The sequence below is a fragment of the Paralichthys olivaceus genome, chromosome 4 (genome assembly GCF_024713975.1).
Source record: "Paralichthys olivaceus isolate ysfri-2021 chromosome 4, ASM2471397v2, whole genome shotgun sequence".
Lineage (NCBI taxonomy): Eukaryota > Metazoa > Chordata > Actinopteri > Pleuronectiformes > Paralichthyidae > Paralichthys > Paralichthys olivaceus.
Window position 1 is genome coordinate 22,450,455 of NC_091096.1, and position 12,865 is coordinate 22,463,319.

At 40.8% G+C, this 12,865-nt stretch overlaps 1 protein-coding gene across 3 annotated transcripts in view; it reads left to right on the forward strand.

Annotated features, from left to right (window-relative positions):
* Positions 1-12,865, forward strand: part of kat6a (K(lysine) acetyltransferase 6A) — a 34,100-nt gene that overhangs the window by 12,476 nt on the left and 8,759 nt on the right. For 2 of the 3 annotated variants that reach the window (XM_069524239.1, XM_069524240.1), the window contains exons 3-11: positions 1,527-1,635; positions 2,904-3,019; positions 4,048-4,129; positions 4,419-4,533; positions 5,507-5,823; positions 7,975-8,087; positions 9,897-10,012; positions 11,152-11,293; positions 12,074-12,235. In XM_069524239.1, coding sequence (XP_069380340.1) covers positions 1,527-1,635; positions 2,904-3,019; positions 4,048-4,129; positions 4,419-4,533; positions 5,507-5,823; positions 7,975-8,087; positions 9,897-10,012; positions 11,152-11,293; positions 12,074-12,235 — 1,272 coding nt within the window. The remainder of the gene's footprint in view (positions 1-1,526; positions 1,636-2,903; positions 3,020-4,047; positions 4,130-4,418; positions 4,534-5,506; positions 5,824-7,974; positions 8,088-9,896; positions 10,013-11,151; positions 11,294-12,073; positions 12,236-12,865) is intronic. The other variant, XM_069524241.1, reaches the window with a different exon arrangement.

Genomic DNA, 12,865 nt, shown 5'->3' on the forward strand with positions numbered 1-12,865 from the left:
GAGCCAGGTCATACAACAATGATGGTGATCATCACTTGCATACAGGGTCAGTAGCTTATAGCTGTTAAATTACATTATATGGATTTGTTTTTTTAAATGCACTTTTATCAGATGCGTACTCAGTATCAGCCCATGTTAAAAGTCCAGCTATTGGAATAAATATTGGGAAGTGAAAAATAGTATCCGAACATCTCTCTGTCTTTGTCTCCATATCATTGTTGTTGCTCATAAATTATATGCGATTGACATCGGTTGAACCTCCCAGAAATGAGTGTATTTAATGTTAAACTATTCTGGATCCACTTGATTACACACAGATGTTCTTGATTTACCTCAGAATGTGGCTTTTAAAATCAGTTTACTGTACCCTTGTCAAAAATCTAAGCAATAGTTTACCTGAGCTGTAACTATTTAGCATTTTTAAATTGTGCTTGCATCAATTTGTAAAGGGGTATTTTTTACAACTATATCTGTCATAAAACCCTTAATTACACCCACAGAAATTTTGGGATTGTTAAACTAAATTTGATAAAGGTCAAAACTGTTTTATGGGCATCATAAATCACCATACAGCACTGTTAGTTTTTTTTCTCCTTTTTCAGGTTCTCCTGACATTTGAAGCTACTAAAATTCATTTGTATTCACAACATTTATGTGAGCTGTAAATATACCAGCCAAAACTATAAAGATTTTTATGGTTAAAGTGACAGCAATACAAATTCAACTTACTTATATCTGTGCTCGGCAGCAAACAAAAATGTGCTAGCAGAAAAATGACTTGTGGTTTAGTGTGAGGCTGTACCACTTCCCCTCATGGCTTCCAGGCTCCCGAAACTTTTAAGACTTGCCCTCAGGGGGCCCTGCTTGTGGGTTGGTGTCTGTGTGAAGTGCACCTGTGCTGCTTCAGGATGATGTGATTTTTTTTTTCAGCTTTATTGTTCACACAAGTCTTATTTGATGTCTTTAAAACATGTGCTGTCCAGCCTTTTGTCATCCTGGACACAAACCTGGCTAAGGTGTGCGCTTATATACATTTGAGATGTGTTTTGTTTTGCATCTTAGCACACACCTGCTGACAAGTGGTGTGTTTTCAGGGACACGTTAAAAGATGTATGCAGCCCAGGAACCGAAATTTTCAAATTGGGACATGCTGCGACTCCACAGTCTGTACAACCAGGAGCAGCCAGTTATAGCTTTTGATCAAACAGCTCAGGAGTCGGCAAGAGGCACTGGCACATAATGGCAGACTCTTAACATGACACGGTCACATAAATTATACAAGCTCACTCATCACAGTAACTCTTATTCTCTTTATTATCCTAAACCCTGTGCTCACAGATCACATGGTGTCATTGTCGTTTTCAGTCTGCTGTTAGCTTGTTAATACACACAGCCACAGTCATCTGCTGTGGCAGGACACACAAGGCCACTTTGTTGTACTCATTTGTACAATGAAGCTGTTAAATTGTCTGTCAGTCTAAACTCGTGTCCCCCCTCTCTCTCTCTTCTGCTCTGTCCCTCTCCAGCCTGTGGCAGAGCCCATCCCAATATGCAGCTTCTGCTTGGGCACCAAGGAGCAGAACCGCGACAAGAAGCCGGAGGAGCTCATCTCCTGCGCTGACTGTGGCAACAGTGGTATGTGTGAATTTTTGACCAGTAAAACGTGAACTTGTTTTAAAAATTATCTTGCCACCAGCTCAGTCTGTTACATGGCCATACTCGTATACTAACTCATACTAGTTTTCTGGTCGAAATAATAATAAATAAGAACACTTCTGAGTGTCATTTTAGCAAGATGCACCCCTATCTCTGGCCTTGTGCTTTCGTCTGCGTCTTTAAATGTCATTTCAGCTACGTTTATCTCTTCCTCTTCAAGTAACATTTCTTTTATCTCTTGCTCGTGCTCTAAAAATTCAGCCACTCTCACTGGTTACACGTCAAATTACATTTCCACTGCCTTCATGGCTTACTCTGCAGCGGACAGTTTACAACAGCTTTTACTTCAGCTTCACTCAACATTTACTCTCCTCTTACAATTCAGCTTCATTGAGTGCTCACTCTTAAAAGAAGGATTGAGGAGTTGTTCCTGAAAGATGATTTATCTTATCTTTTGAAATCCTCTTCAAGTCCAAACGGCCATCAATAAAGTCATCTGATGATGAATTAAATTGTTACAGAGACATATACAGCTGAAGCAGAGACGATTGCCAGGAGAGTCCGCTTCTAGCGTCTTTTTGGGGGGCCTGGATTTGATGAGAGGGCTGATGGGAGGGGGTGGGATCTATTGGTTGCATATTGTAGCTTGTTCTTGCTAGTTTTTCCAGGTTTGACAACCCTAGTTTAATTATCTAATTTTCATCATCCATTTCAAATTAACCATTTTGGCCATTTAATTTTAAATGCTGCTGAAAGGGGGGTCTTTCATTTCCCTCCTAGGATGCTATGCTTAAACTGACACCTCACAAATACGAACACAGTGATTGAATACGCACAGATACTGGTATTAGTCTGTGTTCAGTACATCTCATATATAATAGATCCCTGTAAGATCTTGTTTTTCAGCCAGGAGTTGTAGTATTCATAAGAAGCCCTGACATTGCCTGGTGAAAGCAGAGGACAGATTGTTCTTTCCTCAGCGGGTTTCTTTCCCAGACAAGGCTGTCTTGTTTGCTCTTCCTCAAACCGAGCAAAAGCACAGCTCTGACAGATTGTCATTTATGTTTGAACACTCTCTTTGCAGCCAGGTTTGATTCAGTGAGGGCTTTAATTCCAAAAGGAGCCTTTTTTTCCCCCTCCTACAATGATGTAAGTGGGTCACAGCTGTCAGTCAGCAACGGCGGAAAAAAATTCTGAAGTTGACTCACTTGTTTTTCTTTTTTGTCTGCCTGTCTGTCTACCTGCAGGCCACCCGTCCTGTCTCAAGTTCTCCCCAGAGCTCACAGCGCGTGTCAAGGCTCTGTGGTGGCAGTGCATCGAATGCAAGACTTGCAGCAGCTGTCAGGATCAAGGAAAGAATGCGGTGAGTGGATGAGCGTGTATGGCGGCCTGGCAGCCAAACGGCGCCTGTGAACGCTCTCTTCTGCTTAAGTGCCAGATAGAGATGCTGATAGACATGTCTGTGGTCCTGGGATTGAGCTATTTTAGTCAAGCTTGGTATGATTCCTCTTTTCTCTTTCTTGTCAAGTTAGAAATCATTGTTATTCAAATGTTTGCAGGGAGAGTAGAGAGTGAGACAAAATGCCCAATATATCAAGACACACAATGTTAAAATTCATAATGTAATGGAAAAAAGAGTCAGTCAGGGTTGATACTGCCAAAGTATTGTTAATTTGTAATCTTCTCATTTTTAATTAATAAAATAAAAAATTGGATGACTCTCAGTAGAACACATACCTCTGCCAAAGCTGAATAGCTCCCTTGAACAAGCTTTACCAAAATTGCAGACACTCATAAGCTGCTTTCAGACACGCACTGAACTCTGTAGTTCCTCTGTATTTTCTCTGGATGAGGTACAAATGTCAGAGTGAGACATTCTGCCTGGCATCCCATTATAATGTTCGTAGAAATCCAGGAGAAGTCGATTTGAGAACACAGCAGGGGATTCCCCACGGAATTCACCCCAAGTGATTGGTGGGTTTTGATGACGCCTCTGATACACAGCCGATGCCATAAATCAGAAAACAAATATCTCCCAGGGAAAACGTGGTGATACACACAGACAAAGCTGTTTAGGGAGCTTGTGGTGATAAGAGCTGCCGGCGGTGTCCGTGTGATTCGGATCCACATCAAAATTGTATGGATTAGTCCCTGACTCATACCACATCCTGACACCAAGTTTCCAGTATTTTTTATGTAATGCTGTAATAACCAACAAAGATTCAGATGAAAACAAGTAAGTAACAACCTTGGCAGAGGTTTTAAATCATGAAAATTTGTAATATGAATGAAAAATATGTCAAATATATCACCATTGAATCAGGTCACTGAGACTCACCCTGTATAAAAACATTTGACAATCTTCAACACTTGTGTGTCTGTGCTGTACAGGACAACATGTTGTTCTGCGACTCCTGTGACAGGGGTTTCCACATGGAGTGCTGTGATCCTCCCCTCACGCGTATGCCAAAAGGTAAATAAACAGAACTGCTCTTTTAACTCATTACCGTCACATGAAGTCAACTTGTATCTGTCCAACCTCTCATTTACATACATGATCATCATAGTCAAAGAAAATGATTAAACATCTTTTGAGTTGTTGCTTCCAATGAACTCTAATGAAACATCTAATGCCATGAAGTACCATGAAGTACCGATGCGTTAGATACGTCCCAGGGCGTGTTAGTATCTGCACTGAAGCCTGTCGTGTCTAATCCACCTCAGTGTATGTGAACCTGTCTCTTTTTCTCTCTGTCTCTCAGGCATGTGGATTTGTCAAATCTGCCAACCCAGGAAAAAGGGAAAGACGCTTTTACATGAAAAGGCAGCACAAATCAAACGACGCTACAACGCACCGCTGGGACGGCCCAAGAACAGGTAAAGAACTGCCATTAGCTCATGGTTACTTCTTCAGTGTCAGTACGATGGGGAGCTCCAGCCAGACATCGTCTTTCTTACAGCTACAACGTTTATTCTCCAGACTTCGCTCACAGACATGTTTTCCTTTTATTGCCATTTCTCTCCTCTGCCCATTTTATTAGCATGTATCTATAAAAAGTATGTGCAGGGTTAATTTCTGTTCCAGCATTTACAGCAGTGATTCCCTTTAATTACCTAGACATGCAGTTCTCAGCAGGCTGCCAGACCTAGGCCCTCACTGTGTGAGGCTCTCACTTGGATGTGCATGAGAGCATACTGCATGTATGTTTGCTTGGCAATTACAATAATCAACCTTCACTGGCCTGAACTATCCCCTCGACAGCTACTTCCACAAACCGATCTAAGTGTGTGTTTACATGCTCCTCAGAACGTTCCATTGCCCAAGCTGAGATGCTGTAGTTTCGACTTCATTGTGTCAATGTTCTTCAAAGGCGGGAGGTGAAACAATCACATGGAAACCGTAAACAAAATGTGTTGTATTGTGTTAAGATCATTTCAACCACAGCTTGATGCATTTGCTTAATATGTACATGGTGACAAAGAGCAAAGAAAAAGGATAACGGGTGACTGACATATTAGTAATTTAAAACATTTGCAAGTTAGATAGTGGTGCTTGTGAGAGATGGATGTCCAGCTGGCAAGAGACAAAACTGTAACATTTGACAAATTCATATTAGCTACTATGTAAAGCTGATTGTAAAATTTTATGAACTGGTTTATAAGTGATGTCATTGTTCTACCTTGAGATGGCATTCACATTAATTTTCCCAGTCAGGAAATAATTTTGGGTTATTCTGACACCAAATGAATGCCCAAATTTCAGGGGGAAATACTGAACAGTACATATGTAGTTCCACAGGCAGGTCGCTGGACTTACTCAGCTTAACAACACTCCTTTATTCCTCTTCAGACCGGGGCGGCCCTTCAAGAAACTTGGCGGGCGTGGTCGGCGGAAGCGTTCAGCCTCGGCCAACTCATCCTCCAGCTCCTCCTGTGAAGGCTACCCCGGTGACGATCGGCTGCTTTTTTCAATGCGGGACGACGATGACCTGTCACAGAGTGGCCTACGCTTCAATAACAAGACCAAGGGCCTCATCGACGCCCTCACAAAATTCTTCACACCGTCACCCGAGGGCCGCAAGGCACGACAGGAAGTGGTGGACTACTCGCAGCAGTGCCGCATCCGTAAGAAAGCCAATCGCAAGGGAGAAGGAGATGACAGGGGGGGTAAATATTAGTTTTGTTCATCTGCTTATATACACAAGGGGGCAAAAAAATTAGAATACCAAAATTTGGCAGTTGATACTGTTCTTCCTACAACGGTAAGTAAACGTTGTTAGGAAAGTTCGTCTCAACACTGTTGCAGAAGTTCCCATGAATTTTGGGTTGTTAATTTAACTTTCTGTCCAGTTCATCATAAAGCAGCTGGATGTTTAAGTCTAGAGACTGAGCTGCTGTTTTGTCCAATTATATCATTATCCTACTGTAGGATGATGATTTGGCATAGATAACATATGTGACTTTGGCACAGCGACTAGGGGTGTTTTGGTAGTCGGTGTTACCAGTGTTCAGACACATACCATTCCAATGTAACTTGCTCACCGGTCACACCAGCTATTTCCATTTTTTGTAGACATAAAACTTGTTTGGTTAATTTTACACATTGCAGTTATAAAGTGGAAGGGAAATGTCTCCTCCACACAGCAGCACATTATAATCTTGTCACATGACAAGAGGAGAGTTCACCAATGAGGAAGAGGAGTATTTGGTGTTAAAAGACTAGAAAAAAGTTAGAAGATCAGACGAGTCAACATGTCAGAGAGCAAGAAGTGCAGGGAGCTGTAAACTCTACAGTGAAATAACAGCACAAAACTTCTTTAAGAGCTTTAATGTTATTATGAAAAATGGACTATCACAGTCAGGGTAATAACAAACTGCACACAACTACAAGTGCAGCAGAAATCAAATGTCATAGATCTCACTCAGTAAACACTGTGCAGACTCTGAGCCAGTGTCTTATTGTTTTAATATCCTCTGTAATCGGTAACTGTCTACATGTCTACACCCTGACATAATGTGGACGTGTTGTGTTTGGTGAAAGAGGCATTAAGCTAATTTGGAACAGCACAGCAACAAATTCAATATTTTAATAAAGTGTACGGGGAAATGCATTGGGCATCCTTTGGTAATATTTTTATCAGAGGCTGTCAGGTGGCTGTTTGTCAGTAGACTCAGCACTACCAGGTGTAACTGTGATGCATAGACTGCAGTGCTTCAGGGTTCTTTGTCCCATTAAAAAAAAAAAAAAAAAGTTCCAGCCATGATGCAGCTTATTGGGAAAATGTAGTCCAAGGCTAAGACTGCTGTGGAATTGATTTGTCATTTTCTGTCTAAGGAAATTGTTGCTTATATATTAGAAGGAATTGCAGTTTAACCTTGTTTAACTCTTGCAGCTCAGATGACAATGAAGTTTATAAAGAACAAAAACACACATTGTCAATTGTCAATGAAGAACAGAATAAAAGCAGTAGAGCAGATTCTTCAGGAGCTTTCACAGAAGCACTCAGATTTTTGATTGTTTTCCTTTACTGTGGATAATTCAGGGGTTCATACAACTTATCAAGTTTGGGACAAATCCAGAAACAAAAGTCATAATTCAACCTATTTACCCTTCATGTGTATAAAAAGCCAGCTCAACCACATTTATTGCTGTATTTATAAAAACATGTGCATCTATAGTGGTATGACTCTTAGTATATAACTGTTTGTGATGTATTGACTTGTGTTTTCCGAAATCGACATATGACAGTAAAATACCTAGTACATTTTGCGCTCACCCAAATGGAGTGCATGTTGAAGGCAAACTCCAAGGGCGGCGGTTTGATGCCAGTCTTCCCCACCTGCACGCCTAAGTGTCCTTGGGCAAGATACTGAACCCCAAATTGTCCCTCATAGATATAGAGCTGCCCATAGATGCATTGTATGAATATGTGTGTGAATAGCAGTAAACTGTACTGTAAAGCACTTTGAATGGTCATCAAGACTAGAAGGGTGCTATATAAATACAGATCATTTACCATTTAAGTAGAAAAGCACCTGCAAAGCATTTATGATACCAAACCCCCCTACCTACACTTTGGTCTTTAACATCATCCCTTCTAGTAAAGCCGCAAACTCCCTCCAAATTACGAAGAAAATGTTGTTTATTGAGGTCTATTCTATAAAAACCTTCAACCCATTTATACGTGTCTCATAACTGTCTACCTTCTGTGGCAGGAGCACCATTGTAAAAAAACAATCAGCAAACATCTTGGCATGCTCTCTGACAATCCACTCTGTAGATTTGCATTAATCTCAATTTTGTGTTTCAATCCCCAGACAATCAGGAAGGCAGTGACTGGCGTGACGAAGATGAAAAACTACCGGGTCACGAGAACCTGACGGAAAAAGACATTGAACTGTTCCGACAAATCCAGGAGCTGGCACTGCAGGTAAGCACACAGAGAGATTAAATGATAAATGTCTTTAAAATTTGGTGAATGGACAGAGATTGGTCAAAGGGATGAGAGCAGCTGAAGATGAGCCAGGTTGTAAAGTGAAACGGCATCAGCCAGGGAACCTGGGAGATGGAGTCTAAGACTGCCAGACTGCAGTCAGTGGATGTGATACTGTGTGCAGAGAAGGAGCTGGATTTCATTGGTGAGGAAAATGTTGAGAAAGAGCAGAGTCAACAGCAGCCAGGTTGTAAAAGATGGTCACTGGCTCAGGGTCTGTAGGATGTCAGCATGTTGGTGGGTGGAAAGTCAATGAGCTGTGAGAAACCATTGTGTTTCAGCACTGAAACAAATTAATTTGCCATAGAACAGCTGCCAGGTTTAGCTTGTATATTAAAATCATCCATTACCATTGATACAGGGCAAATAGAGCAGACAGTGTAGGATTCAGTGAGGATAAGAGGTTTGGTTTTAAATGGCCAGTAGATATATGGAACAAGGGGCGATCGAACAACAGCTTCACGACAGGGTAATTAAAGTATAATGTTTACCTTGGAATTTTGCTTGAATTTCACATTATACTCATGATTGATGATAAAAATCTACTTCCTGTTTAGAAGGGCAAGGCTGGTCAATGTAACATACCCACTAGATTATGTGTCAGACTTGGCAGCAGCCTCATAAGCTCTATATTCATTGTAAGTGTGAATTGTCTTATGTTTGATGGCGTGAACATTGAGCAGGGCAGCACTAATGGCAGCTTCCTGCATTGACAGGTTAGCCAGTAGGTAATGACAGGAACCATAAATTTGCCTCATTAATGTCCTGTTTCACTGCATCACTGCAGCAGGAGATTGACCTGAAAGTGGGTGTTTGGCTGCTGTCGTAGAAGTCGTATTAAAACACCATCTCAGATCCCGACTGGAACATCCACACCAGTGCTCAAGTGTTTGACGCAGGCAGAGTAGTAAGAATTAATGGTGTGTGAAAAGGGCTGATGTGATGATTGAGGTTGAGTAGCAGTGGAAGAGAATACGTGATCATCGTAAAGCGGCAGGCAGGGATGTCCAAACCAGCAATGCATTTTGAAAGCTTCACTTATAATTCTATAGTTATAGTCTTTCTGGGGATCCACATGTGATGAAAGGTTGTAGCTTTTGGCCAATTACCTGGATACTGATGTGTTTATGTATGGATTCCCAAGCTGCTTTCAGGCATGCACTGAACTCCAGATAATCTTCAGAGATTTGCTGATGGGGCGCTATTTGACTATATAGTGCCCCATATATATATATTTGACTATATATACAAATATATATATATATAGTGCAAATATTAAAAATAAAAAGCTCCAGACTTTTGTTGAGTTTTTCCAGCCAGCCCCATAGTTAAAAACTCTGTGAGAAGTGAGAAACCAGGATTCACCGCGATCTGTTGTTTTGATGTGTTGCCGCTATTGATATGCTGCAAACAAAAACATGTGATCTCTGCAGTGGAATTGAAATGTTACATTCTGCCCATTCATGACACCCCTTAACTGAATCCTCTGTAAATGTCTGTGTTGTTGTGAACGCATCTGAGCTGAGAATCTCCTGCTGCGTTGTTCATGTATGAAAGGCAACCTCCAGAGAAAGCCTGGACTCCCATTGTGCGGAACCTCTGAAAACAGCTCCAGTGTACTTCCTTCCTGTCACGCTGGAGCAGTTCCTGATCTGCCTGGTCAATATTGTAGTAAACCTGGAATTGACCTTCCAATGTCTCTGTCTCTCCCTTTCTTCCTCCATCTTTTTTGTTCACCCCCAACAGAAAGTCGGGGTGACAGGTCCACCAGATCCTCAGATGCGGTGTCCGTCAGTTATTGAATTTGGCAAGTTTGAAATCCAGACGTGGTATTCATCTCCCTACCCCCAGGAGTACAGCAGGTAAGCTAAAGCACCATAATTAAGAACACTAGCAGTAATGTGTTTAGTTCACAGTCCTGCTTGTAGGCATATAGCTTACCACTAGTAAGCTCAATTATAAGGTTGTTTACAGTAACACCCATTTCGGTTAGTACTCAGTCAGAGACGAGGAGCCAAGGAGATTTTGATTTGCTCAGAGTGCAGTATTTTTATGTAACTGCTGGATATAACACTATTCTTACCAAGTCTGATGTCATTAGGTATGTGAAAATTCATATGAGAATATTAGCATGGGAGAAACAATTACAGACTCTTTCTGAGCAACAATATAAATAATAATCCTTAAAATGTCGAGTGTCATAAGTTCCATGTACAAGGATGGAGAAATGTATCTGCCAATTATTTTCTTCAAATAACCAATCGATCATTCGGTCCATAAAATGTCAGAGTGAAGTAAAAACACATCATTCCTGTTGCCTTTTTTCTGGGCAACAGCCCATAACTCTGACTTAATCACTAAAACTGTCATAGACCACCAAGAAAAACTGCAAACATTTTTGTCTGTTACGATACCATTCTTCCCTTCCACACTGGACCTGGCCGATACCAAGTATCAATCTGATACATTGCAATTTTAAAAATAACAACTGAAATTACACATTTAGCTGTAGTAAGCTACTGAGATTGTATGGAAGTGATTATTGCTATCAATGTTGTATGACCTGACTCAGGTTATACCCGTTAAAAAAACAAATGCATAAAGAGAATGAATAGCATAGAACTTATTTTATTATCTAGTCTAACAATCATTCCTGAAAAAGAATAAATAAATCTAAGAAAACACAGCAGTTACTCTAAATAGCTCAATACTGAGGCTTGGCATACACAGTACGTGGTATATGTACTTTTGGGACCTTTCAGTGTGATATATTTATCCAAATTGCTGACATGTTACCTCACAACTGCCGTCAGAACATACAGTATGTAGCTGTAACAGAAGAAACTGGAATTGATAAAGAATTATTTAATTGGCAAAATAGTTCCTGATACATGTTTTGTTAATCACTTACTTATTCAGCTATTTATTTCAGTTCAAACTGGGAGTTTTCACGATTGCACCGCACTCCTTGTTCATTTTTCTCCCTTCTTTACCTTGCCAGACTACCCAAGCTGTACCTGTGCGAGTTCTGCCTGCGCTACATGAAGAGTCGCAGCATCCTCTACCAGCACATGAAGAAGTGCAACTGGTTCCACCCCCCTGCCAACGAGATCTACAGGAAGGATGATGTCTCTGTATTTGAGGTGAGTTCACTGTTCAGTATATCGGAAGGTTGCATGGTAATAGTTGAACAGAAAACAGAAGATATAATGTGAGTTCATAAAGATGGATGACACTGAAACAAACAAAAGAACAGACCTCTGTTGATGCTGCTACACCAAGTGTTTTAATTTTTGCCGTGGTAGTCACCTCAGAGAAATTAATCTTTCATTATATATGTACCAAGACCTCCTAAATATTATCACAGATAATTAGAGATCAGAGATTAAATGTTGACACCAGTTCTTTGCTTCCTTCCAAATGAACAGACAGTTCTTTTATTAGTCCAGTATCTTGTGATGTTAAATCAGCATCTCTACATCCCGCAGGTAGGACGATTGGGAGAGTTCATAATTACTGATTTCCAGTTAAGCTCTTCTTATGGGTCTTGTAGCACAGCAGCAGTTTCAGTGGATTGTTGCCTGCAGGCCATGGCCACTGCAGCTTCTGTTTCCTCACTCTGCAGTCCGTCCTGGCTCTGACGAGAGCATAGATAGCTGGCGAGCTGCCAATCTGAACCTCCTTCCTTTTTCTCTTTACAGCTCTTTGTTTTTCTCCACTGCCCCATCTATCTGTCAGCCTCTAGAGACTCCGCTGAGATCATTGCTTGACACTGACTTCTGTTCCATTCACTTTCACTCCTGCTCCTCAGCTCTCAAACAGCACATTAAAGATGTACTTCTGGACTGTTCCTGTGATTCTTTCATTTAGGAAACTGTCTGTTGGTGTTGCACTCATGTGTCATGTCACTGATCCCACAACAGGTTGATGGGAATGTGAGCACGATCTACTGTCAGAACCTTTGTCTGCTGGCCAAGCTGTTCCTGGACCACAAGACCCTCTACTACGATGTTGAGCCCTTCCTCTTCTACGTCCTGACACAGAACGACGGCAAAGGCTGCCACCTCGTCGGCTACTTTTCAAAGGTTTGTTTGCGATGCTAGACATTAGGGTTTAGCAATTAATAGAAAATTGGTTAACCTAAAATCGACATTTATAACCCTTCTCTGACCTAATCTTGCTCATGTAGGTTACTTTGTTGAATACTTTTCATGCTGCTAAAAAGATCCTAGAGGAAACACTTAATGTCACATTACAATGTAATAAAATGCTACATTGAGTCATCAATAAAGTAGAAATAAAAATATGTACTTCATGAAAAAAAATGTCCCAGCTTTTATAGTTCTGCATATTTCTAATACAGACCTTGTCTGTATTACAAATATGAGGGCAAAGTAAAAAAACAAAAACATAAAATAATCGGTAAAAGTTTGAAATAATGGTGATACTGATTTGTAGTCATATCGCCCAGCCATACTTGACATCATTCCTGTGCTGGATTCAACCTCCACAGCCTCCGAGTGATGTTACATTTCTAATGAATTTTGCATTTTTAGTGTCTTATCCATTTTCATTTTGATGAGATACATACAGTCACTCTGTAAATCATAATCGCCCAGCACAAACCAAAACAGCTTAATGAACCAAAATGAAGAGGAAATGATTGAAATGCATTGGTATCATCCCACTCTGGCCCATTCCAACAAACCTACAAA